Source organism: Parus major, chromosome 1, assembly GCF_001522545.3.
Source record: "Parus major isolate Abel chromosome 1, Parus_major1.1, whole genome shotgun sequence".
In the NCBI taxonomy this organism is placed as follows: Eukaryota; Metazoa; Chordata; class Aves; order Passeriformes; family Paridae; genus Parus; species Parus major.
The window spans coordinates 66871672-66898584 of NC_031768.1; the positions used below are offsets into that span (position 1 = coordinate 66871672).

Below are 26913 nucleotides of genomic sequence, written 5' to 3' on the forward strand. Positions count from 1 at the left end.
TGCTGCAATTTCCTCCATTAAAGTAATGATCTAAATATAGCAAAGTAATGATCCAAACCAAATGTTGCTAGTACCTTTGCAGAATTCATTCTACATCCACCAACAATAATATAATACCTTAGAAAGAAGGCAATGAAAAAAGAATCCTAGATACACATGCCAAATATAACCTGCTCTGATAGAAGTTAATAAAATATGAAAGTTGAGTCCTGGTTAAACTGCTTACATTAAAAGGATTGATTACTAACAGAAATATTGTTTCTTTTTGTGTCTGGTATTGTTATAAAACCAAGTAGCTGCAGTGAAGTCTGACTGCAGTATTTAAAATGTCTGGATATCAAGTGGTATTTAGAAGATCTTAACTCTATTTTACATCATAATTACACACTGTATTTTCAGTAATACCAAATTTATACATTACAGTCAGCTACATGTAAGAAAAAGTAATCATACCAATGCTTAGAAATATGTAACTTTTTGTTAATATGTTAATAATAAAACAAGTGCTGTACTTTTTAGAATACAGAACTGAAATTCAATTATTTCTGGCTTTTTGAAGCTGAAAGCAAAGCCAACCAAAAGATACTGAACACAAACTCAAATTCTTCTTATAGCAGGATACTCCAGTCATGAAATACTAAATACATGTACAATGTGAGAACCACTCCTGTTCATTTTACACATAATGGTATCTTTAAAAAAAAAAATTTAGTTCCCTGTATTGTGTCTGATTTGAAGAAAGATATAGCAATTAATTAATAAAATTGAGATCTCACAGAACCCTGTTATATCCACAAAATACTTACACCATACCTGAATAGGGTAAGTTCTTTGAATAACCACATCAATACAGCCCACTGCACCACCCTCACTGTAAAGCGATGACAAAGGCAAAGGGAAAGGTCTGGGATCCCGATGAAATCCTAGTCTTGTGTGCCATCGCACACGGCGGGTGCTGTTTGCTGAGATCTGAGCAAGGGAAATGGTGAATGAGAAACTGTCACTGCTAAGTCAAGTTATAGCCAACTTATTTTATCTACAGGAATATCTATACATCTATTTTCACACTGACCTCACTAAGAATGTATTGCTTTTGTATCTGAGCAGATCACATTTTAATTTAAAGCTTTCCCTTCATACTGAAGAATGTATTTTAAACACAATCTAAAAAATCTGATGAGTTAAAATTCTCTGGGAAATTAATATCAATGAGACAAACCATTGCTTTCTACCACAGGACCAATTTCAGTGTTATGCTAAAATTTCACCTTCTTTAAAGTTAAAGCTCTTTAACTAATCTCAAATGAGCCAAGGCCATCCCCCACCAGTTCACCCACTTATGACTTGGTTCCCCCCTGCCCCCTCTTCCTCCAACTTCTATATTGTCTGAAATGAATAAATACTTTTTTTTGCAACTTGGTATTTAAGCAAAGTAAGGAGCTGGAACTGCCAGAACACATAGCAAAACTTGGCAGAATTTTACACTACAAACTTCTCTTCCAACCATATTGATTAACAACCTTGTATCATGTCTTACAAATCTGGTTATTAAACTTCAGCAAAGCTCCATCTGTTCGCAAAACCCCAATAACTTTTTCTGTTTACAAAATGTGGCTCAACTAAGTAGCATTTATCACATCTCTCAGTCACATCCAATCAAGCTGAATGAATATTTTATTTACCTTTAACATAAGGGAATCTGGGGCTTCCAGTGGTGTACATCCATTTTGAGGACCAACAAGTTCTGCTCCGTGCACTATGATTTTCTGACCAACAGTCAGCCTTCTTCTATCTAAGAAAGCTTTGAGAGGTGGATCCAGAAGAGCTCTGATCCCATACCAGCCATCAGTAACTTCAATTAAAGCTGCTGCTTTTTTACCTTCCATGTTCTTACTGCTACTGCCAGGAGATACAACTGTATTCAGCGATATGATTTTGGAAATACACAGTACAAGTGTTTTACCTGCTGCATCATCTCTTTCCATTATTTTTTTGATTGCTGATCGCTTACTTTTATCAACTTCCAAATCATACCTACAAAAAAAGAGTTAGTGCTTTGTTACAGCAAACAAAATCCATCACATTGTTTTTCTTTAAACACAATTATAGCAAACTGTTGGTTACCCAATCTACATGATTAAGCACCACAGTAGCAAAGCAAATGTTTTGTACATTTTTGCAAGTAACACACACTACGTTTTTAATACTGCAATGCATAAGTTTAACAATACAAACATTCTTCTAAGTAGTGAATACAAGGTAGGTGTGCTTACTTCATAATATTGATGAACCAGAAATCACACAGTAACACAAATTACAGCTCCCAATAAATTGCTATACACATACCTATATTTCAACTGCAACAGGACCATTTCTGGTGTCAAACATCTGTTAGCAAATTCATGTGGGAAAGACACTTCCATGGCTGCCAGTTTCCACACAATCCATCTGTAGTGATTGTAAACCCAAGCCTCTGTTATTAGATTAGGATCCACACCAGGAGTGTCACAGAGGGCTCTGCAGATAAATTGTTAATAAATTAACCTGAAATCCGCTGCAAATTTTAGCTTGCCTATCTTTTAGACTATTTACACCATTTAAGAATTTCCAGAAATTTTCCAAATTGACTTTTCTTTCTTTAATGGTCAGTGAAGATCAATCTACATAGCAAATTTACAATCCTATATCATCTTTATTTACACTAACAGAGGTGTAGTAAAAATGCATAGTAAAAGAACAGTAGTCAAAGGCTTTAAAATACCACTGTGTTGGATTTATTCTAGGAGAGAATTGATAACTAATAAATAGCATAGCTGTCCCCAAGTTCATAAGTAACAGTACCTGTAAAACTCCTTTTTTCCAGCTTTTCCCTCATCTGTAGGTATTAGCCATCCTCCATCAGCAAGCTGCATTCCATTTCCATCTAACAAATACTCATTACTGAAAAAGTCTTTGATGAGAAACTGGAAAGATTCTGCATTTGTACTGTTAACTTGTACACACTGTTTTGAAACACCATGTGTGTATAGCTGAAAAAAATCAGATGGAAAAGACAAAATAATGACAATACAGTAAGAATCCAACAGAGAGTTTAAATATCCAATCTTATAAATTCAGATTAAATATTTCCTTAATGTTGAGATAGCTTTCGTCTGATCTTGCCATTTCATATGTAAACCATAGAGAATGGAGGATTCCCAACAACCGTTTTAGCAGAACAGCATCACAGTGTTCTTTGAAAGTGTTTAAAAAAATTCAATAGGTTTTGTACTTGCACTGTACCAAAAGCAAAAGCATTTTCATATATATTTACCTAAGCTTCAATTTTAGTTGTTCTTTTAAACCAGCTCCTCATATGCATTAAAACTGGTGGATTTTTTTCCTGTTTAATTATAACACTAGAGATTTATGACCTTTACTGTTTGGAATCATCTTAAAAACTGGATATATGCTATTTAAGTACCATAGCAATTGGTGTAACAGCTACTGTAAATACCTAAAAACTGAAGAACACATCTATTCAAAAGCTACTGACTTATTATTTGCTAGTCTTGAAAAACAGATGAGAGACAGAAAATAAGAAGATATCAATATACCTCTTCTGTAGAATAAAAGCTAGGAGATTTCTCTTCTACTGCAGTTTTCAGAGAGATTCTATTACTTGCAGATGTTTTAATGGTATAAAGAGTGCCTGGCTGTGAACGAATATTTTGCCTGCATTTCTTTTTAATTCTCATTTCCTGTAGATCTCGGGCACAGCGGAGATTTGTCACCATCCTGGCCATAGCTTCAAATTAAAAAAACCAAAAACATCAAAACCTTTTAAAAGGTTATCAAATTATTATCAAATAATGGTACACAGTCACCGTAGCAGATTCAGAGCACCATTTTTTCTATGTCACTCTGCAGATTTTTAGAAACTGCAAGTCTAAGTATTAAAAGTTTAGTTCATTTAGAAAGCAGTGTTTACTGAAGGCATTTGAATATTTATATGAAACAAATTACATATGCATATTACTTTTATACAAATCCCAGAACTAAACTTCCATCCACTTATTTTTCTCATCAGACTGAACTTGATATTCACAGAAAACTCCAAATGGAAAGAAATTAGTTGATGACTACTATGAATCCATAATCCTGAAATGTTCTCCTGTTACTGCAGGATCTAGATCTGCAAATGTTCATATACCTGTTCAAATACACACAAGTCCTTCTGAAAAAAATCCAGATTATTTGATTGTAAATTATAGAAATAACACATACCAGAGTATTCAAGAGAGCTTAGAAAGCATAAGTCCACATTCTTAAGTTGAACAGCTGAGTATTTAAAGTCTGCCCCTTTGAAAATTACACAATCAACCATTTATATGGCTAAGTCTACCCTTTAATTAGAGAACAGAATGAAAACAAGCTTCTGTAGAAATGAATGAAGTATAGCAAGGGTAATCTAAGGTTCATATATTATTTTACCTATGAAAAGGTAAAAAAAAAAAAGAAAAATCAAATATCAAATGAAACGTAAGCTATCTGGTTTCTAAGCACTGTGTGAAACATTTTTCATCTTCTCAATTAACTTTGGAGATAAACAAGATATGCTCTTTTAAGAGTGCAATACAAAATATTAGGAAAGTAGTAATTTCCTAATTTTCCTGCCAAAATAAAAAAAAAAGCCTTGAAAAAAAGCTTCTTTTTATTTAAAAAAAATAAAAAAAAGATAAAGAAGTCTGACAAATGATGTAAAAACCCCTTAAAGAAACAACTCTGACAGTTAGTATTCATAATAGTTAAGTTGAGTAAAATCTGAAAATACCTAAATTGTCATTTTCTAGGTCAGTGTCTGCTGCATGCTGGAGACAAGCCTGGTGATCTTGATGGTCAGCAGTATTTTGTTCAGTTCTGATCTGATTTGGTTCCATCTCTCCAGTCATATTTTTGCTGATGGGTGAGTCACGTCTTTTGCTGCTGCCTTGTTCGCATGTAGAAAATGTCAGCTTAGTTTTGAAGGGTGGAACAAAAGTTTTAGCAGCTTTACCAGATTTGTACAAACTTCTCGTTTCTTCACTCTCTTTTGCCAAGACCTTACAGGGAGTGGAAACCTCTGCAGCACCATCTGAAGAGTGCCTGAGAGCACAGTGCTGAAAAATAGCAGGTTTAGATTGGAATCCTCTGAAGTCTTGATCTGGCAGAGTAAGAGTAGGATTCTTGACTTCTTGTCGTTCTTTAGTTGACCTAAGGAAATGAAAACATTTAAGCATACAGGTTTCATCTTCCTGACAAAAATCATTGTCTGGAGTTTTGTATTCTTAAGTTAGTAATACGAATCTCAATTCTGTATCAATGAAAAGACAAAATATCAATCCTTGATATTTTAAAAACAGAATACTTCTATCTATTGAGAAAAGACAGTAAAAGAAGTGTAATAGCGTATAGATTCTTTAGTATCTCGCTGGTCTACTGTAGCAGCCTGTGCTATATATGGAAACTTAATATTTATTTTGTCTTTTATAAAGTTGGGTAGTACATTGTTACTGTATGTTTTTAGACAGTTACAAAGAAGAACTCTCAAATTTCTCACCCAAAAGGCTGACAAGTTATGGGTTTTAAAGGCACACTGTACATAAATTTTCTTCTGTCTTTAAAAATGCCTGTAAGATAATCAGAAAAAAAAAAAAGTTTGGAATGACACATTACATAGATAAAAACAAATTTACAGTACATATTTTATCTATATTAATGATATATAGAAAACTTTTCAGAGTGAATTTAAACAGCTTTAGTCCTTCCCACCCCCAAAATATTTGTATAAACATCTTCCCAGAGAGATCTAAAGGAAAAGTGCTCACAGTGCTGAGCTCTCAAGAGTTTGTGTTTGAGAGCCAGCAAAATATTTTTAGGCTCCTGAAAGGGAAATGTTTATTATGTATTTAACTCCAGGTTGGCTTACCATTCAATTTAGAACTCTTCCAGCAATTTTCATTCTTTTATTTGAAGTTACAACAGAAAAAGGCACACTTGCACAAACTCCTCCTTCCATTATTGAAGGACACATTTATCTTGGAATTATCAACATAAATAAATCATATCTGCCTGGAATGTAAACCCATTTGTACTATGCCCTTAGGCTGCAAGGAGGAAGTTTCATATGAGAAGTAACTATATAGTATCTTACCAGTAAGTATCTACACAAAGTTAATCAATAAAATATATTCTGTAGATTGATCAATAAAGTGCATTCTTTCTACTGAGACTAGAATTGGTGAGATTTACGATTGTGAGAGAGTGGGTAAGTTCCTCCTGAACTGGAAATTAAACCAGAGCTCTTGCAGAAGGAATATATTTAGAGTCTGTATGCAATAAGGCGTATCATTCATCACATGACTTCAAGTCTTCAGAGACCCTATCAGAGCAGCTTTCCTGAATTTCCATGAATATATTGATAAATGCAGTAGTTAGGCAAACTTATCGTATGATAGGTTATTGTAAATTGAAGAATTCTCAAGATAACAACTGACACTGGATTACTGCTTAGAACACAAGATGACTAAAATTACCATCAGGGGTGCTTTTTGAAGCTTTCAAAGACCTGGGGGAGTTCTTTGTTCTGTTAAATTCATGCAGAAGCTGCCTCTTAATTGGAGGTTCACCTAGAATAAAAACACAGTTTTAAAAGTGATGTTCCTCTCAAGTTCAGTTTCTTATCAACTGTATAACTGTAATTTCTAAATTACATTTCTAATTACAGTTACTTACAGGGCAAGCAGAATTAGTGAGTTTTCAGGTGACATGTCTTAAATAGCCTTTTCAAATGCAGAGCCACCTCACCACAAATTGCAGAAGTTTCTGCTGTACAGAATGACTGCATATTGTGTTACTAAGAGTGACAACAAAACCGTATATAATGAAGTCTGTTATTAAACTTTTGTGACCAGTAATTCTTTTCCACCCAAAATGAAGTCTGTAAGTCTGAAGTTACCAAACATACTCAGTTTGCCTCAGAAAGAGCATCACAGTGCACTCCAGCAGCACAGCTCTCACAGTGCACTTCACCTGCATCTCTCTTTGAACTTTCAGTAACTAAGGAGTCCCTCCAACCTTCTAAGAGTAACTCATCTTTTACAGAAGCTGTAACTAAGGTCAGGGCTCAGCTGTGGCTCAGTTGTTTCAAGCTGGTTTGGTAGGAGTCGTTGCCTGGCTTTTGCCACCTACACAAACTTTGCAGTGCTAGCCTGTCTGACCTTTGCACCTGGACCTGTGCATCCACACAGGGACTCTGCTGCAATCTCCTCTTCCACAAGGGAGTCTTCAGCTAGCCCAGGTCCCTCCCTGAACTGGTCTGGGTGTCTGTGCAAGCATCAAGTAATACAAATTCACTTTCATACAAATACAAATTCATCAAGTAATACAAATAACACTTCACCCCTAGACAGATCAGTTTTAGAAGGCAAGAAACCGCTTTTAGACCAGCAACTATTTTTCATAACAGACTAATAGGCTGGATGCAAGCAAAATATTGTCCTCACCTACAATGCACAAAAAGGTGAAAATGAAAATACTGCTACTCATTTTTCAATGAAAAAAACTCTAGATTTGTACAGAGAGAAAAAAAAAAGGAAGTCTGCTCAGGGACAAAAGGTGCAGCAACTTTCTTCTGTAAGTTTATGGTAAAATGGCAAACCTGTACACCTTCAAAATTACTAATCACAAATTCAGCTTCTACTGTGCACATTTAAGCCTACAAAGAGTGGATGAACTACCCTGCAGCAAAAAGAGCTTTTGTCATTGACAACCAGAGAAAGAACTTGAATGTCTGTGATCTAAAAATCAACATGACATGCAAAAAAACCCCAAAACCTAAAGCAATCCACTATGCAGAAGTATGGAGTTGAACATATGTACGATGAAACACTTACCAAGTGGGTTGTTTTCATCAAAGTGCCTCTTCCCAAAGGTCTTATTTTGGAAGTTTTTATCCAGTCTGCCACTGAAGGTCTGCGCAGCATTAATTTGTACTCCAGAACTGAAAAAACTGTCTTCCATAAAAGCTCTTGCACTTTCTACAGCCTCTACTTCCAAGAAATTTTTTTGACTTTGGAGAAGATTAATACTAATTTCTGCTTTAGCAGTAGAACTGCATGAAATTGCTTCAGACTCTGGTTCTGACCCCATATCCAGCCCTTTTCCGAAAGACTCTGTTTCCTCTTGCTGAAAGCTATTTTTAAATGATGTTAACTGCTTGTTTTTCTGATTGCATTGTGTGTGCTCAGGCATTTTGACATGGTAAGTGCTTGGAAAATACTTTATTTCCAGAGGGCAGATGCTTTTTAAGTCAGAGTCTTGATTGCAGCTTTTTTCAGTTTTGAATTCTGAGATCACCTTATCTGTTAAAGACTTTACATGCTGACCACTGTCTTTAATTGAACTAAGCTGATCTGTAGTGCAAAGCCCACTACTCAAAAAATAATCAGATTCTTCTAAAATTGCCTTTGCTTTTTGATAGGCATCTTTAGAAACATTTACCTGCTTTCCACTAGCAGTGCTGAAGCCAAAAGCAGAATTTGAAATCAATTCAGGGCTGGTATTTTCTTCTCCTTTTGAAGACACTACCTGCATTTTCCTAGCAAGTACTTCAGTGTGCATTTTGGACTTTTCAGCATCTTTCTCAACTAAAAATGCTTCTTGTACATGTGGTGAATGATTACCTTCCATTTCAGAAAAGAGTTGTCTAGCTTTCTTGAGTGACTCTTCTGAAAGCTCTACAGGCTTTCCACTTGCTGTACTAAAGAATCCAAAACTGTTTGTAGAAGCATCTGATGGCTTTATCTGCTTATTTGGAACAAAGTGCTGTAAAAGCTTAATATTCTGCTCAAAGGATTGCTTCTGAGAATTTGAAACAGACTCTGAAAATGTGTTTCTTTCTTGGTCACCTTCTTCCTCAGCAATTGCATCTACTTTAATAAATTGGGATACAGCTGAATTAACCTCTTCACTTGTTGTAGCATTAAAAAATTTAGCAGAATTTTTAGGATTCTCAACATGAAGGACTACAGATGAATTTCTAGCAATTTCTGTTTGATTTGTTCTTGAGTTAGACTCAATGTCATATTTTACAGCTTCACTGCAGTCTTCAAACATTTGTCTGACTCTTGCTAATGCACTTTCTGAAATGGACACAGCTTTCCCTTTTGCTGTGCTAAACACTGTTTGTTTCAAATCACTCCCTTGCATTTCACCTTTAAGTGTTGTTTCTTTTAACCTGTTCAAATTAGTTTCCTCTTCAGGAAGACTGACTAGTGACTGGTTTTGGCAAGCACTAGCTATGGTGTCTGTGAAGCCATTTTTATCAGCAGACAGTTCATTTAAATGTTCTAAGCTGGATTCCATACTGTCACCATTCAGGTAAGAGCAGCTACTTTTTGAATCTAAGAGGGGTGATTGATCAGCTTTATTGTTGCTCTCCTCAACAAATAAAGCATTTTTTGTATCTCCAGGCATACAGTTGTCTTTGAGGTCACATGGTACATTCATTAAATGCAGAGATGCAGCAGAGTGCCCAGGAAAATCATCTGTGTTTTCTGGATCACCTCTCTTTCTTGGTGAGCAGTCCACCTTTTCCTCTGCAAGGAATTTTCCATCTTCAGACAAATGAGTTCTTAGAGCATCACTCTTCTGTCCTGTAAGGGACTCCAATTCTGTCTTTCCAGGTCTGACATCAGCTTTTTCATGTATGTGTGAAGTTACCAAACTCCCTTCATAAGCTTCACCTAGGTCAACAAATGTATCTGCTTTAGCAGGATCAAGAATCACAGCATGTTTAATATGACAGCTCTCTATTGCCTGATTAAACTGATCTCCAAGCTCTTCAGGGACAAGCTTTTCATTAAAATTGAGTTTTTCTGAGTCACACTGAGCAATGCTTTCAATACATAAATCACAGTCTTTAACACAGTTCTTGCCACATTTCCTTTCCTTGATGAGGTTCTCAAAATTGTCATTATGTTCCTTTCCAACATCAACATCTGCAAAAAACTGTTCTGCTTTAGCCAAAAATCCATCAGCAATTGCTATTTTCTTGCCACTAGCAGTATGAAAACCAGTTATAAAACCCCCTTCCACTTCATTTTCCCCCACATTTACCTCTTGTTCAAGAGGTATTTGATAATGATGGCAAGAACCTATTTTTATCCTGCTTTCATTCACTAGCAGGTCCTTATCATGAGTCGTGTCTTCATCCACATTTTTACAATTTGTTTTTTCTTTATCAGAATTCTCCAAAACATTTACATCTCCTTCTCCACACTGTACACTGAACAAGGGGAGAGAATGATCCAAAGCTGCATCAGGAATGGATATACCACCATCAGCTGGAGTCTGAAGTTTTGGTGACAAACATTTATCTTCCTTTCTGTCTTCTCCTGTCTGCTTAGGAGACTGGTTTTCCATTTTGTATGACGTATCTGAACTGTGCTCTTCTGCAGTCATAACAGCATCTTCTAGACATGTTACATCTAATGAGTTGTCTTTCAAATTGCCTTCATCATTTCCTCGATTCAAAATTTGTTCAGAAATTTTATAATTCTGTTTATGATTTTTAGTGGATAATAGGCTGTTGATAATGTTAATACTACCAAAGCTAACATTTTCACTATTATTTACTGATATTTTTGCCTTATTTTCCATATTTTCCTTGAATGCTGCACTAGTATTTTCCTCATTTTTATTCTGTGCATGGTAGGATACATAACCTGTGTGGGAAACAGCATTCATGCTTTTGAAATCTGAAACACAAACAGTTTTTACTTTGCTTTCTTCTGTCAGGCATTTGAAAAAATTAATGTTAGAAGACACAGATCCATTTGAATTGTGACATCTAGTACCAGTTTCAGAAGATTTAAACAAATAGTTATCATCATCCAAGTCTCTGAAGAGCTCTGCAGACCTGCTCAAAGCTGCCTTTGAAATATTTATTTTTTTACCTGCAGCTGAAGTAAAGCCTATGAAATTAGAAAAGCTGTCCTGCTTAGCTATGGGAAAGCTCTCATCAAATCTTCTACTTTCATTTATGTCTAAGTTAGTAAAAGTAACCTTTTTGTCATTTTTGTGGAAAACCACTGCATTTTCTTTCTCATTTTCCACCAATTCAGAGTCTTCATTTGTGTCTTCCTCCTGAGTACACTTGTCATTTTTTACTTGATTTTCTGATTTAAAAGTGCTACAAACCTCCATATCTTTCCTTGTTTCAGAAATATTTTCTACATTCCTTGTTTCATGTGTTTCTACAGTTCCTAATTGCTGCAAGCCATGACTTGGTATTGTATTACTTTGCTTTCTAAACTGTGTAAATTCAAACTGACTACCTGTTTCTTCCAAGATACTGGAAAGTTCAGCAATTTCAGCTTCTTGGCTTGCCGTCAAGGTTTGATTTGCTTCTTGCAAGGTCTGTGGGGTTCTAGGAAAGCTTTTACACAAGCCAACTTTATGTGGAGTAAACTGTGTATGCCTGGGCTCAAGAAAACTTGCCTGTGAATCTGAGGAATCAGGTAAATTACTGCCCAACCTGCTTTTTGAATCTGAGAATAATGTATTTTCCTTTTTAACTTGATGTGAAAAGTTTCTGACTCTTTCCATGGAAGAGGCTTCAAAGCATTCATTTTCAATATCCTTGAACAGCATTCTGCCTTTTGCTATACTGGCTTCAGAGAATTTAATCTGCTTATTGGAAGCAGTCTGAAAGCCACTGAAGCCCAGATTCAAACTGCATGCATTAAGATCCCCTGATGATTCCCCTTTACACTTTAAGTTCTTATTTGGCTTTTTGCTGGAATACATAGATGCTACTGGTTTATCTTCTGCAGACATTACTTCATTTAAAGAATTATCTACACAATCTAATAATTCTTTAGAAATGTCTACAGCTACATTACTGAGTGCAGCTGCTTGAAGGCTTTTGCTGTTTTCAGCTTGCTTTGGGTCTTCATTGTTGGCTACATCCTCTGAAAAGGCAGCTGCATTTGTTTTCTCCCCCCGTTTTAATCCAGTACTGTCATTTTCTGAGTAGTTTATTCCCATGGGTCTGTGTACTTCTCTACAGTCAACTCCTGACCTCTGCTCTGTAGCATTCCTTTTGTTGGGTGATAATTTATTGCAACAGTCACTACTGACTCCAGTTATGCCAAAGTTGATCTGACACAATGTATTAACGGAACTGCTGTTTGTCACAGATGTAGTCTCATCCTGAATATCAACCAAGAGTTCCTTGCCCCTGTGAGAAGACCCAAGCTCTTTTGGGCTCTGAGGTACAGCAGCTCCATCATTCACTTTAGCACTCATATCCTTATCTTCTTCACCTTTCCCTAAAGCACAGCTTTTAGGGAGAAATCTGGAACGCTTTCTTGCCATTAGGCATGCCGAAGTCAGAACTTTACGTTTTAAATTTAAAACAATCTCACTATTTAAAGAATTGGTTGTGTCTTCTTTCAGTGTATTAGATACTTCCAGGCATTTTATTGATGTAGCAGGTTGTTCCTCTCTTGCATTTTCTCCCAAGTCTCTCAGGTCTTGTTGCTTCAGCCTGCCACTGAAGGCATTATCAGATGAGTTATCAATTATATCATTTTTTAAAGCAGAAGTGCTCAAGTTCTTTGTCCCGGTATTTGATTCCAAATGCTTTCTCTCAGCAGGAAGAAAGTGGTCTACAAGACAAGACATTACAGAGAAAAACATGAATAAATGTATTGAAACAAATGTAGATTCAGATTTTCATAAAATTTTGGCGGATTAGATAATTTCTACACAAGCTCAACAGCAGAACTCGAAGTACCACTTTTGTTTTCAAATGCAAATGCCTTGGCAAGGCTGGAGGTCTGTTTAACCTAATGATATTCTAATGAGATTTGGCTGCAGTTAAGGCTACCAGGTAAAAAACACTAAATAAATTTTTAGTTGTAATGGAATTTGAGAAGGTGGGCTTCATCTCTTTGTGTCTCAACGTAAGGATTTGTTTCAAATTTAAAGTACTTCAACTCCTAAAGTAATTCTTCTAGCAAGAACAACAGCTTCTAAAAATAGAAGCATGTGCTCGCTTTCATTATATTGTTTTTTAAAATATTTTATGCTTTTGGGAGAGATGGATATATGGTCTTAAAGCACCTAATTCTAGGAAAAAAACCCATACAACTTTAACATTCTTCATGATCGCTTAGAAGTTACCAACTCAGACAAAATGGCCCTCGACATTATGGATGTAAAACCATCATTGACAAAGATAACCAAGCTCGTCAATTAGCATAATGGCTCAGGGTGGAAGTTTCTATTCCAGAAACTAACCTGTAATGAGAAAAGTTAGCACAAGATTACTTGAAAATGATGCTATCCTTATCACTGTGTAACAGACCAATCCCATATGTTGATTCCCAATTGCCCAGCTACTTTTCCAGAAACCCAAGATTTTACATGATTTTATCTGAAACATTTATATGAAAGGCTCATAACAAATAATGAATCCTCCAGAAATGATGAAAAGCTTAATAATATACCTTGCTCAACATCACTGGCCACCAGACAGCCTCTAAATTCATATGAATCAGATTCCAAATGTGGTAATACAGTATGAATAGGTGATTCAGAGGTAACTTCTTTTTGTATTTTTTCTTCTTGATAGAGTAAAGTATTATTTAGTCTATAAATAAAGTTCTTAGATCTCTTTCTCAAGCTGGGTAACATCTTCAGGTTTTTAAAACCAGACTTTGTAAGAGTATTTTCACTATTTATTAAGTGTAAGTCATCACAGTTATCTGAAGATGTGGCACTACACACAACTGGGTGAGACAGAACATCAGGTACAACAGATTTAGAAGTTGCTTTTAAATGCTTGGAAAAGTTGCCACCACAGACTACAGAACACTCTGTGACATTTGCATGTTCAATTAATAAAGAATTACAGTTTAAGAAGCTCGTTTTGGAAACCTCAGCTGCACACCCTTTTACTAACTCTGGATCTTGAACACCCAATGACACAGATTTTACTGGAGTTATTTCCGATGTTGCGTTATTTTCAGTGTTTTTCATTTCATAGCATTTTTCTGAGAAATCGACACTCAACAGCTTTTGTGTTTTCATCAAGCCTGAAGAGTTCAGTAAAGATGTTTCCATAGCATCATCCTTGACCATTAGTAATGACTTTTCTTCTAAATTCTCTCTACGTAAGTCGGAGGGTGGAGAGCTACATACAGACATCTCCAGGTGAGTTACATCAAGATCAGAAAGATTCAGTTGAGACCACTGGCTTGATGGAGACTGCACCCCTGCTTTCACAGACTTCTCATTCTCAAAGGACTTGTGTGTTCTATAATCATGCACATCTCCTGTGTTCCTAAGAGACTCCAAGTCTTTTTGCTGTCCTATTAAACAGCCATCTTTACCATCCCCTGTATCTTCACTGGTGTTTCGGAGTAAAGAACAGTTCACTTGAGTACAGTGGCTGTTTTCGGTCCAGCTACTTGTTTTGACTTCCTGTGAAATGCCATTCTTTCTTCCATTAGGCTGCTGAGAGGGAACAACCCCCTTTTCTTGTGTTTTATCTGGATTTATCTCGTATTTCTCTACTGCATCCAGAGCATGTGGCATCAGCAGAAGAGTTCCACTGGGCTCAGCTGGCATGTTGAATGTGTCCTCAAAGCTATCCATCTCACCCAGTAAGCCATCTAACACCTCCGACTCTAAAGAGTTTAGAGAAGATAGAGAGAGGAAAAGAAGAAAATAAGCTTTAGGAAATAACTTGGGAAAAGTATTGGTAAACAGAGCTTTCAATTTTATAGTCATTACCTTTACTCAGGAGTGAGTTGATAAAAAATGTAAGCAGCTGATAGAGGAAACAGGAGGCAAAGGAAATGCATGTAACACCCTGGCCTCCCAAGTTCTGTAGGGACTAAGGATGCCAAGATGAAACCTGGCTGTCTCAAACCAGTATTTTTTTCCCTCTACAGACAGAGAATAAGTAGTAAATTTGACAAGGTAAATATATTGATTTTTTTCTTCCAAAATTTATACCTGATGGTAGGTACCAGAAATGTTAAGAAGTTGCCTATTTTTATCTACAGCTGGCAGCTAAAGAAACTGTTCTACAAAGATGAATTTATTAAATTGTCTTCTACTATAATATAAAATAGTACAGTATCTAGAAAGAGTTAGAAATACTCCCAATCTTCTAATTGACTAGGAAGCTTTTAAGTAGTTCCATGATTGCCACAAACATTAGAAAAATAATGAGAATTTTTTGTGTTTAGAAATAATATGCAATGGATAAAAAAATAACCCAAAATCTACTTTGTAGAGCTTATACATGCCCAATAAAAATATTACTTTCTCAAATGTATGGAATGAGGCCCAGTTATCAGAACAGTACACATTCAAAAACAGGTTTCATTTACAGAGTACTTTTTAAGGCTTTTTCATATCACAGAAATTATAACAAAGTACCAGGAAAACACCACAGTCCTCTGCTTTCCTTAGGCCCATAACCAATAGCTTAACTTCTTCCAGTAGCCTTTTTAGGTACAATTTCTTTAACTTACAACTCTATAACTTCCCCTACTAGAACTTTTAAATAGCATAACATACAAAAGATTTTCCATTTGGAAGTCCATAGAAGATTTCCCAGTACTTGCTCACATAAGACCAATTATTTGCAATACATCCAATCTAGGTTGATGCTGAAGTTGTAGGCACAGAAGTTACTCATTCTCTTTATTCTTTTCCTGAGTGGTAAATGAGATCTCAAAAAGAAGAAACTGTAACACTACAGACTGAGCGTACAGGTAGGTCATTTTCCTTTACTAAAGTAGGTTCCTCTGAAACAGCTTCTGTGTCCATATCCTTTCATCCTGTGATAAGTTGTCAGTAGAGCTTTCTAAAAAGACACAGCTTATTTGTTTTTTCTTAAACAGGAGACATTATTTTTTAGGATTAAAGAAAACAAAGATTATCTGAAAGACTGTGCAGATACTGTCTGTGCAGTGAATAATCTCATACCAGGGAAAAATAAAAATCAGGGAAATTACTTCTGACTTCTAAACTCACTGGAGGGCGGTATTATTTGATGATTTGATATATTATGATCTTATTTTCTTTAACTGAAACTAAACATATACCTAATAAAACTTACTGTATTTTATGATCATATAACAGTATTCCAGAGAAAACCAACATCTGAAAGCTACAGATGTGGAGTGTCCTTTATTACACGGCATAACTATTATCAAAAGGGAAGACACAGGAAAAGGGAAGCATTTGCAAATTATTTTGAACTCTAAGACAAATGGTCTTTCTCTCCCTCTTAATTTTCTCAGCCACTGTTTTAACTGATCTTCTCCGCTGTAGTATCCAATGTAATACTACTGGAACACAGACCAATCTATCCTTAATTTTTAAAAGTATTTTGCTAATTACAGATTACTTGAATACATTTATTCATGTTTTTTTCAGCACATTTGAACCTACAGTATAAAAACAGCAGGCCTGTATCACTCTGCAATCAACAATGCTTCCTGTTGCTAGCATTCTCAGCCCTCCTTATCAAATTCTAAACTGATTCTTTCACAATTCTTACACGCACCAGAAAACATTATTTTTAGGGCAGGCCATTCAATTCAGATAAGGAGACAAAATCCTAAGGATATACTGTCTTGTCTAGCCAGTGTGAATCCCTACAGAACCCTTTTATACCCATGCATGCTGAACAAATTTCTGGTAATAATCTCCCCTTCTGCCATCATTTAGCAACTAAAATCAAAAAACCTTCCACTGGAATTTACACTTTCACTTGTTCACTAATATGATTTAAAAGCATGGAATGAAAATATTTTTCCCCTTGTCTTGTGTATTTTCTGCATCCATTTTAAAAAAAAACATTCTTTTTCCAAAAGGATGTCACATTTTGAACTATCTATTTTGAACAGGTGAAGTAAATGAAGAAATGATACATAAAGATTGAAAAACAAGCTCACCACAGAATAGTGAGTGCTGGGATGAAACTTCATGGTAAAGTTAAGCCTGTTCAATAGCTAGAAGCAGTAGTCTTGCTCCCCCTTGAGCCTGCACCAGTTTTCTGTCTCAGCTCTCCCACAGTCTCACCTCTTTAGCTGCAGTGAACACACTTCACAATATTAATCTGGTTTTTGTCCAGTGGCACTGTAACCCAAATTTCACCGCTTAACCGGGACAATGATTTAATTCACTGACTCAAGAGACACTCCCTTTTTTAAGGCTAAATCAATTCAGGGACTGGGAGTACACAGTTGGCAGAACAAACCAGACATAGCAACAGCCCAAAACACAGAATGTAGTTTTATCCAAAGCCTTGTTTCACTGAATACTCATTAGGTAAAGCATCAATGCATACCCAAACCTCTGATGTCATCTTCAGCAATTAGCTTTACTGCCTCTGGTACAGACAGCATACTTGCATCACTTATCCGAGGACATTTATCATGCTTGGAAATACAGTTGTGCAAAATCTGTAAATCAAAGACAAAAGCTGTTACATTATGTACCAGTAAGTGTCACTGTAACAGTCAAGGACAGAACTCAAAACATTTACTGCAGTACCTGACTAATGCTCCATCTCTTAAAATGAAAGGTAACATTTTCACAGGTACACATGAAAAAACAAATAAAGAGAAAATCCCCATTTTTTATGCAAATCAGATTCCATTCTAAAGTCACCTTAAGGGCAGTGAAGTTCAGCAGTTTACTGTAATCCTCTCAAAAAGGGAACAAAGGAGATATGGGGAAGGACAAAGACATCTTGCTTATTTTCACTTGTAACGGTTTGTTAACTGTGAAGTTTCAGGTCGTTAAGGATCAAACTTAAATTTGTAATTGAATCCTTTTAGCGCCATCCTTGGTTTTCAGTCTCAGTAATCATTCAGCTTTCATATACAAAGAGTCAAACTCTAGTTATGCAAGAACTCTTCCTACCACTATTCAAGGATTGAAATTAATACTCACTTTCAACTCTTGATTGTAGTAGTTGAGAGCAAGAAGTTGTACAGTTCCAAAAGAATAACTTTCAAAAGTTTGACGGAGGTGGGAAAAAAACCAGACAAACCAATCTTCAGATAAGTAACATAATTCCTAGATTTGATTTCTCTCTGAAATAATACTGAGTGCTGTTGAAGCCAAGTGATTTGGGGGGCAGTGGTTGCTTTGGTTTTATTTAATAAGCATAACAAAAAATATTCCTCAGAGAGGGTTATTTGTGAGAATACATTCTACAACCATGTATTGCAAATTTAGTCTTGTGAGCAGTAACTTTTTTTAAAAACAGACAGGAAAGCTTAAAATGAAATCAACAGAATTTTTTATTCTTGGCTCAACGAATGTAAAGATGTAACCAAATAGCTTAACTGAAATTAAAGAACAACATAGCTCTTAGAACTACTTACTGTATCAGCCTTTCCATCCTGTCTCTTTGCTTCAGAAATAGAATCATTCTCTCTAGCTTTAGAAGAAAGACAGACAAGTCAATTTATTTTCTCCTGAGTGATCTGCTGAGTGTGTTCAAACACAGCTGTGTTTTAGGAGGGTTTTCACTGGATTATTTTAAATTCCACTCAAATCTGTAAATAAACTACTAAAAACTAAAAGTTCTATCTGAAAAGTCATATAGTTGAGGCTGAAGGACAGTATGCAAAACACTGTTTTGTAACAGCACAAACCACCCCGAATCACAGATTATGGCTTCTGCTATGTCTCCAGCTACCACCAGTTACTGCCTTGAAACAGCACTGCCATTCCCCTTTCAAGCAGTTATTCATGACACTACTTCCCATTTGCTTCTGTCCAAAGATCTGGATGAGATCTTTAAGCCTTTCAGGAATTTGGGTTTTTCCCCCACTTCCTCCCAAAACAGCAGTACTATCTTCACTTTTGTTACAAAAGGAGAAAGTGAACCTTATTTTTAAAATGCCTGAAGAGTAGTATATTAAAATGCTTCATAGACATGGCATCTAGGTTCTGTGTTGTGGCTCTTTCTTTCCATATGTATCAGAAGGCAGAGAGTATAATAGCACTATTATAAAATACTAGGCTTATCCAAGACATGGGAGAATGAGAGCTCAAACCACAGCTCCCAGAACATCATCATTAAGGTATGGATACTTCCCCCAGCCCTTCTTTTCAACTCACACCTTTCTGGACCAAAGAACACCCAAAATGATACAACTCAACAGCCTTGTGAATAGTACCACCCCCTGCATTCCAAAGGAGATTCCCAGTCCTAGAATTCATTCTTAATATGCTTTATATAGTGGTAGTTTAACATGAAAAAGAACAATAAGGAGACACATCCAGGTCTTTCCATTTGCTCAAGAATTTTCATCAACAAAACATAGAGTCAAATTTCATTTTGCTTATCATATGCTAATGAAATCTCACTTTCACCAACACCTTAGGCTAAGGCTTGATGTTTATCATCACTGTTGATTACCACAGAAGCAATTATCACCCACTCATTCTCATTTACAGCTCTGCTGAAACAGCTGTTTGTGCAGCTGTGCAGTACATGAGCTCCAGGAATTGCCCCGTCCAAACAACCTGGGAAATATGAACCCAGGAGCTCAGGTCTCAAACTGGATGAGTATCCAAGTCTGTCTCACTGGATTGACAGGATGGCAGGCACAGTGAGAGTGGCTAAAAATGCTGAAGACAGTGCTGTAGCTCGAAGGTTTGCTCAGCAGGCCATCTTCTTACACTTCATAAACAAACCCATTTAACTTAGCCCAATAATTTCTAGTTTTGCGATAGGGCAAAGCAAACATATGTAATCTTCTTTATATGCTTTGCTGTGTTATTTCTAAATTTATATTCCCTAACCCCTCAGATAAAGGAAGAAAACTTCAGAAAAGTTTTCTGTTTAGAGCTGCATTATCTAAAGGCACCTACTAATAATCACTGTAAGAATTTTGTCTTTTTTTAGCTAAAAAAACAAACAGTTCATACTGAGTGAACTTCCAGAAACCAGAAGTTCTAAACCCTTAGCAATTGCTCATTTTTAGAAATACCTATTATCACTGTTTCACCAAGGGTAGGAGGTGTGGCTAAAGAACTTGACCAGGACATATCTGGATCCACTTCTGCTCCCAGACTTTCAGAAATACATTTCGGAGTTCTGACCTAGAAATACATTTAAAAGTCATATATATAACTTCTATGAAAAATTCTAAATGTACAATGCAGGAAAAGGAAACAAAATGCAAGAATGAAATCTGTACCTCTGAAAGTTTTGGTGTGCAAAACAAGCTTCCATATGGTCCTAAAAATAAATTATGTAAAAAGGACATTAAACAGTAACTAAAAGATGAGGATTTTTGTCTAGAGATGTAAAATATTCTGTAGAACCAAAAAGTGAAGATACAAACCAGGGATATTATTTCTCTGAGGTGTTCTGTAAGTATTCTTTAAAATGGTTGGACTGCAAAACAAAATTAAAACCAAAATATTAATTTCACTTGAATTTCTTAAAATAATTGAATATTTCAAACATTACATATGTTACCATTTCCATTATTTCTTTTCTTTGTGCCATGGTTACTTCCCTGACTAGATAAAACACAGATTTCTCCTAACCATCAGTCAATATTTTAAACATTACCATAAGTCTACTATAAACTGTAAAATACTTCTTTCAAGAAATATTTTAATTTTCAGTGATGATTTATAAGACAAGTAATAAATTTCAATGTAACCACATGTTTTACAATATGCTGTATGAAACTAGGGAAATTGGCTTAACTGATTGCAATTAAAGAACTAGTTTAACTCTTCCTATAATCAATGTGAGTACTTTGATAACATTTATCTGAAATACAGACATTTAAGTGTCAAAATCAAGGCTATTATTAATAAAGAAATCTCAGTAAATATTACAAATAGCTTTACTAATTGAGAAGCACATGATACATCACTACTACTCTTTCTTTGGATGTTTGGACCTGGAAAGCTGAAATAATGTTAAAAAAATTATGTATTCCAGCTGTTAGAGTAGAAAAATAGGAAGAAAGATCATCTGAAAGCAAGGATATTCTCAAATTTAGCAGGTCTTTTATTTTTAACTCACCAACCAACAAATATCATAAACATATCAGACATACAAGATTATTCACTGCTCTTAAAGTTGAACAGTCAAATATGGTGGGTTAAACATTGCTTTTTGCTTAAGGTCCAGCTTATTTTCTATTTGTGTTGACATATTTAGCATACCTAGCAGTGAAGCAGTTGTGGAAGATACCAGGAGGAGAAGCAAGTATTTCATTTTCTTGGTCTATTTTTCTTCTTGTGTAACTTGGGCTTATCAAATTCTCTCTATCTACAACACAGAATATAATCATCTGCACAACTTTGCAGAACTCCAGGTAACAGTTTTAATTTTGAGGTTTAAAGCCAAGCTTTCAAAAAAACACAACCAAAATAACAAAAAAACCAAAAACCAACCAACCAACCAACAACAACAAAACAAAAGGCCCAATCCTAATTTCTCTTCTAGTATTTAAATTATGTTCAAATTTTATACCCAAACAATACTAAACATGTTTCAAATGCACATCCAAGAAGACCCCTAATTATATTGCTTTATTCACTTGGTATTAATCAAGCGACATATTCCATTTTGGTTTTACTGTACTGCATTGTGCCTTTCTTGTCATTGCAGAAGTTACTTTTAGCAAAAATACAACACATGCAAACACAGGTTTGTGCAACTTCCCCTCAAATTTACTAAGACATACACTTATTGATTCAAATAAGCAGCGAAAAGCAAAAATTATTTCCAGAACTGTTGTTGGAGTCAACACACTGTCAACAGCATCTTTGCATAGCATCTCCAAGCAAAAGAGAGTGCTCCCACCAAAGTAGCAAATTCCTCTGAACAGTGAGACCCTTACATGGACAAGCACCTACTAAAAGGAATTTCTACTCTGAAGTTTCCAAACAACCTTAGTATCAGAAATTACACTTCAGTTTGTGCATTTCTCTCTGCTTCTGAGTTCCTGGGCTCATATGCACAGCACAGGTGCATCCCAGTGCCATACCAACGTATGAAATCCATCAGCTCCTATCCAGGATCTTGTTTTCACAAGAGCCATTTGGCTCTAACCCAGAAAATAGAACATTTCAGGCAGCCACATGTGAACTTTGCACATATGCACAGCAAAACCGACCATTTTGAAATAAACAATCATAAGGTTCCTTTCTTTGCCACTTATGAAACTGCCAAATAAAATTCCTGAAACCAAGAATTCCCTGGGGACTTAACACTGTAAAATACAAATAGCTACATTTAGAAGAAACATGTTCTCAAACAGAAGTTCAGCAGAGAGCTTCAGAAAAACAAAGACAGTTACAATATTCCATGGAAGTGTTATAAAGTACACTTGAACTGCAGCACAGCTCTAACCCTTCACAGAATTTGCTCAGGATCTAAGAACAATTCTGATGATGAAGGGAATCTTGTGTGTGTCTGTAACCTGGTTAGAAAAGCTAATCAGAAGGACACAGACACAGCAATTACATACTCAGGAACGATGTTAAATACTCTTCCATAGAAGAGATTTTTACATACAACCTTGCATACATTTTCCATAGAAAAGATTCTTCTTGCTGTCCAAGAAGGGTGGGTACATCAGGAAGGAGCAGAGTGGCACATACTCCCATGACATAGTTGGGATTTGGAAGTAATGTATGAGAAGTACCTCATAAAATTCCCTTTTTTTTTTTTCCAAATGGAAAGATGTTATTTTTTCTATAACTTACAATCTTAGTAACTCAAAGAAATGGTGCTTCTAAAACTTTCCAAGAAAGGTTAAGGAGTGCCCTACAGATTGCCTCTCAATTCATCATTATAAGGATGATTCTCTCCCTTGAAAAGCTTCAAAACTTTGGCATAAAACAGAAGTAAGACTGTTGAAAAAATTCACTCTGATTTGCAGTCAAGAGGTTATACTAATAAGTTCACATCCCCTCATTAACAATATTTAGACTGTTTGGACTACAACAGTATATTTTATACAGGGAATTTTGCTTATTAATCACTATTAGTTTATCTAAAGCTGAATTCACTGTTAAGATTAATTCTGCATTTCTATAGATGATCTCCAGAAGATTACTAAATAAGCTTTTTAGTCACACAATTCCTGCAGTAGCATTATCTATTACATTAATGATCATCAGCTGCAACAAAAGGTAAAAAAAAAGAAAAAAGTTACTCACTTGCTCCTATTTTTTTCTGATCTGGTTCTTTTTCAGGAGAAGAATAAGGTGGCAATATTGCATTTTGTTCTTTAAAGAGCAGTGGGGTTGATGCCAGCTGACTGTATGTAGAGGGTTTTGTCCTTGGAGTTTTAAAAGCTGTTTGATCAAGCCAGCCAGAGGGTCCATCAACCTCTCCAAATGATTTGGGCTCATATGGAGGTGCTTCTGCACTGAGTTCTTCAAACCAATTAAGACTGATTGGTCCTAAATCTATGAAGCAAAGCATACATAAAACTGCATGGAAAAGGAAAAAGGTTCCTCCATGGAGGATGAGAAAATACACCAGGCATTTAAATGATAACAGCAAAACACATTGCTTCTTCCACTGCCATACTTCTGGTTTATTTGTTTCTAGATGGCTTTGAACTCTGATAAACACAAAATATAAAGGGATGTCTGCCCAAATTCTCAGACTATTAACAACATAACCAAAGGACCAGAAAAACATTCAGGTTTTTCTGAATTCAGCAAGTATTCAGCAAGTATACCCTGGCTTTTAGAGTCTCTCTTGTTTTGCTCAGACTGGCAAGTTAAATAGGTTCCTTTTAAAATTACTAACTAGCACAGGTGCATTTAGCAAAAAGGCTAAGCTTGGTCTGCATGTGGGTATGTATAGAGGTGACAACTCTGAAAAAAGCAAGTACAAAAAGTAACTAAGCATACATCAAGGAAAAATATAGAACAACAGATAAAAATTAGAAGACATCTTGGTATTAGGAAATACAGGTTTGGGGCAAGAACAGCAGCTAACAAATCGCATAAAGCTTTCCTGTGGAACATACAGCAAATGTGTATAAAATACTGGTGCCCAAAAAGCAATCCTAATAAGAATTATTTACTTCAAATAAGCCGTACCTGATTCACTGCACTGTGCCTTAAATATTTCAAAGAAAGTTGGTCTTTCCACAGGTTTGCAAGCCATTTTCTTATTCATTACATTACTGGAACAGTTGAAAAGCCTGAGAAGGAAGAGAACACTTTCATTCACTGCTGTTTGAATGTCTTAGGCATGCTTTCCTGCACTTTGTGGTGTGCCACAGCCCAGCTTGTTTAGCTTTGACTGTGATGTGAGCATTTAAACACCTCAATGATGAACATGGTGGGAAAACAACAGACAAGAGCATAGGGAATTATACCAGAGATAATGAAAACACTCAGCAAATACAGGAGAAAACCAAGATGGAATAGGCAGGCTACTTCCGAGGTATTTTAAACACAAATCAAAACCCCACATTCACTACCATGTATTAGGATGGAACTATCAGATATATAGTCTTACAACCATTACAATTTACATGTCAATAATTTGATTCAAAGTTGTTTTCAAGTGGAGCAGACACTGCCAGTTTCACAGTTTATTAAAAAATATGTATAAATAAGCCCATAGTGAGATTTCACCGTTTAACACGTTTATGCCTTCCATAGTAAGAGCTGTTTCCCACAGACAGTCGTGTTACACACGCTGCCTTACCAAAACCACGGGGAACACGGGCGCTTTAAAACAGGATACGGGCTGCACTGAGACAGAACACTGAGGAACGTCACATTGCCTCAGCAGTACATTTTGAAAGTGCGATTTGACCAGTCCGCGCTGCTTTCCGTGAGGGGAAGCTCCTCCCGGGCAATGCCCACACACGCAGCGCGGCCTGTGCAGCCCCGCCGAGTCACCGCGGGGTCTCCGGGGACAGGCCCAAACCCTCCTTCCCCACACCCGGTGACTACAGACCCCCGGCGGGCTGTGAGGAGAGGGAGGGACCCCTGAGGGGCGGCAGTGACACTGGCCGGGCTCAGCGCAGCCCCGCGGCAGGGCCGAGCCACTCGCGGGGCCGTTACCTGCCGGCGGCGCCTCGGGCGGGTTGGCGGCCGCAGCATCGCCTCACGCAGGGGAGCGGGCGAGCCGGGAAGGCGGCGAGGGATGAGGGGGCAGCGCAGACTGCCAGCCCCGCCGCCCCCTTCGAAGCTTGGCGCCAACACAGCCCCGCGCCTGCGCACCGGGAGCATCCGCCGCTCCCGCCCTCCGCCGCGGCACCTCCCGGCAAGGAGGCGGCGAACCAGCCCCGCCTGGGCCGCGCCGGCCTGCCCGCTGTAAGGGCTGTTCCCCCGAGGCTGACTCCGCACGGTACAGAAAGGGAGCGTGCCCTGAGCCGGGACGGCCGCCAGCAGCTTCACTCCCGCGTGTAGAGGCGAGGGGGTGAAGTAGCACATCCAGGGCTGACAGGACCCGCGTTGCTGGGCAACAGCAGCTAACGCCGACCTCCCGGGAAAAGGCTCTGGGAGGCTCCCAGCACGTGGGCAGGGCCGTGGGCAAGTGCCGCGACCTGTGCAAGCCCCAGCCGCTTTTGTAGGCCTTGACACATGAAATGGTTGTTGACGTTCCAATAAAGAGAATTTTACTGTCCTCCACGTACATGTCCATTCCCACTTTGTCTCCTGATTAAACTCTTGGCTATGGCTATGGAACAACTTCAAGATGAGTGGAACACTCTCTCCACCACCAACTTTGAGTTTGCCATCTTAATTTTAGTGTGATGTTCATCTATTCTTGTGCCATAAAGAGGTTTCTTCCTACCTCTCCACACTAGTCCTTATGCTGAGTAGTTTTATCATGTCACCTACTTAGTCATCTGTCACTTTTGTCAGTTTCTTGTACCTTAATTTTCCACATTCCTCCTCCTTTGAAGAAATTTTCATTTCTAACCCTGGAGAAAAGCATGGAGGTGTAGTAACTTTCTTTGCAAAGCAAATTAGAGGAACCCAGACTATTGGTTTAAATAATGGCATGTAGTTTCCAATTTGATTTCCATCCCCATTGAAGCCATTCCCAAAGCTTCAAAACTTAGTATTTTTGCAGCCACTAAGTTGCAGTCATTAAGTTTTAACTTGGCCATCTTGGTACCCTATTTTTTGCTTTGAGTTGATACCAATAGCGCTTTGGAAACCCAAGCACAATGTGGAGCCTTGACACACGTTTCTTTTAATTATGATTAAGGTGTTTCCTGAATCTTAACCTCTTTCTGTCCTGTAAAAATGCTGTTTCTTACTGATTTATCTCAGACACTTGACAGCATCAGATACACTGTGAAGATTTAAAGACATCATCCCTATCAGGTCTCCTATAGCCTCTCTCTTGCTGGCCCATTTAATTTTAAAAAGCAATGCATTTATAGAGATGGTGAGGAGTCATGCAAAGAAAGGATTTCATATCACAGCAGTTTCAGGGATTTAAGAGTTCTCCAGTCTCTAAAGGCTTACATACACAGTTTGGTTGATTTAATTACATTATTTTAACTATATTATCTTAAAATTGAACTAAAGTGATATAATTGTGGAAGAAGGACTATTAGTCTAATATGCATGTGCTTTTATTACTTGCTCATATTGCTAACACTTGCTTCATTATACAGGTGTTAAGCCACTTCTTTCCCTTACTTCAGTTTGTACACACAAGAATGTTCCATCTTTTCCTAAAGCCATTGATAGAAAAAGTTCCAGGTAGAGAATCCCAAAGTAATGGAACAAGGAGGATGCTGTTACCTTTTTATACTGATAAACCCTTCTTTTCAGAGATGTAATTGCCTGAATTCTTTGCTCAGCACCCCGGGAGACACC

At 37.0% G+C, this 26913-nt stretch overlaps 1 protein-coding gene across 2 annotated transcripts in view; it reads right to left on the reverse strand.

Annotated features, from left to right (window-relative positions):
• The window catches only part of BRCA2 (BRCA2 DNA repair associated), a 34807-nt gene extending 9514 nt beyond the window's left edge, over positions 1-25293 (reverse strand). Inside the window, exons 1-19 of one of the 2 annotated variants that reach the window (XM_015623572.3) lie at positions 25138-25293; positions 24160-24263; positions 23263-23514; positions 21259-21364; positions 20418-20470; positions 20271-20311; positions 20061-20172; positions 18444-18499; positions 17399-17513; positions 13536-14717; positions 7914-12692; positions 6555-6647; positions 5579-5648; positions 4814-5232; positions 3597-3787; positions 2842-3029; positions 2347-2517; positions 1683-2034; positions 814-969 (exon numbers count right to left, since the gene is read on the reverse strand). In XM_015623572.3, coding sequence (XP_015479058.1) covers positions 814-969; positions 1683-2034; positions 2347-2517; positions 2842-3029; positions 3597-3787; positions 4814-5232; positions 5579-5648; positions 6555-6647; positions 7914-12692; positions 13536-14717; positions 17399-17513; positions 18444-18499; positions 20061-20172; positions 20271-20311; positions 20418-20470; positions 21259-21364; positions 23263-23514; positions 24160-24238 — 8415 coding nt within the window. In that variant the 5' untranslated portion in view covers positions 24239-24263; positions 25138-25293. The remainder of the gene's footprint in view (positions 1-813; positions 970-1682; positions 2035-2346; positions 2518-2841; positions 3030-3596; positions 3788-4813; positions 5233-5578; positions 5649-6554; positions 6648-7913; positions 12693-13535; positions 14718-17398; positions 17514-18443; positions 18500-20060; positions 20173-20270; positions 20312-20417; positions 20471-21258; positions 21365-23262; positions 23515-24159; positions 24264-25137) is intronic. The other variant, XM_015623579.3, reaches the window with a different exon arrangement.
• Between the last annotated feature and the right edge of the window lie 1620 nt (positions 25294-26913).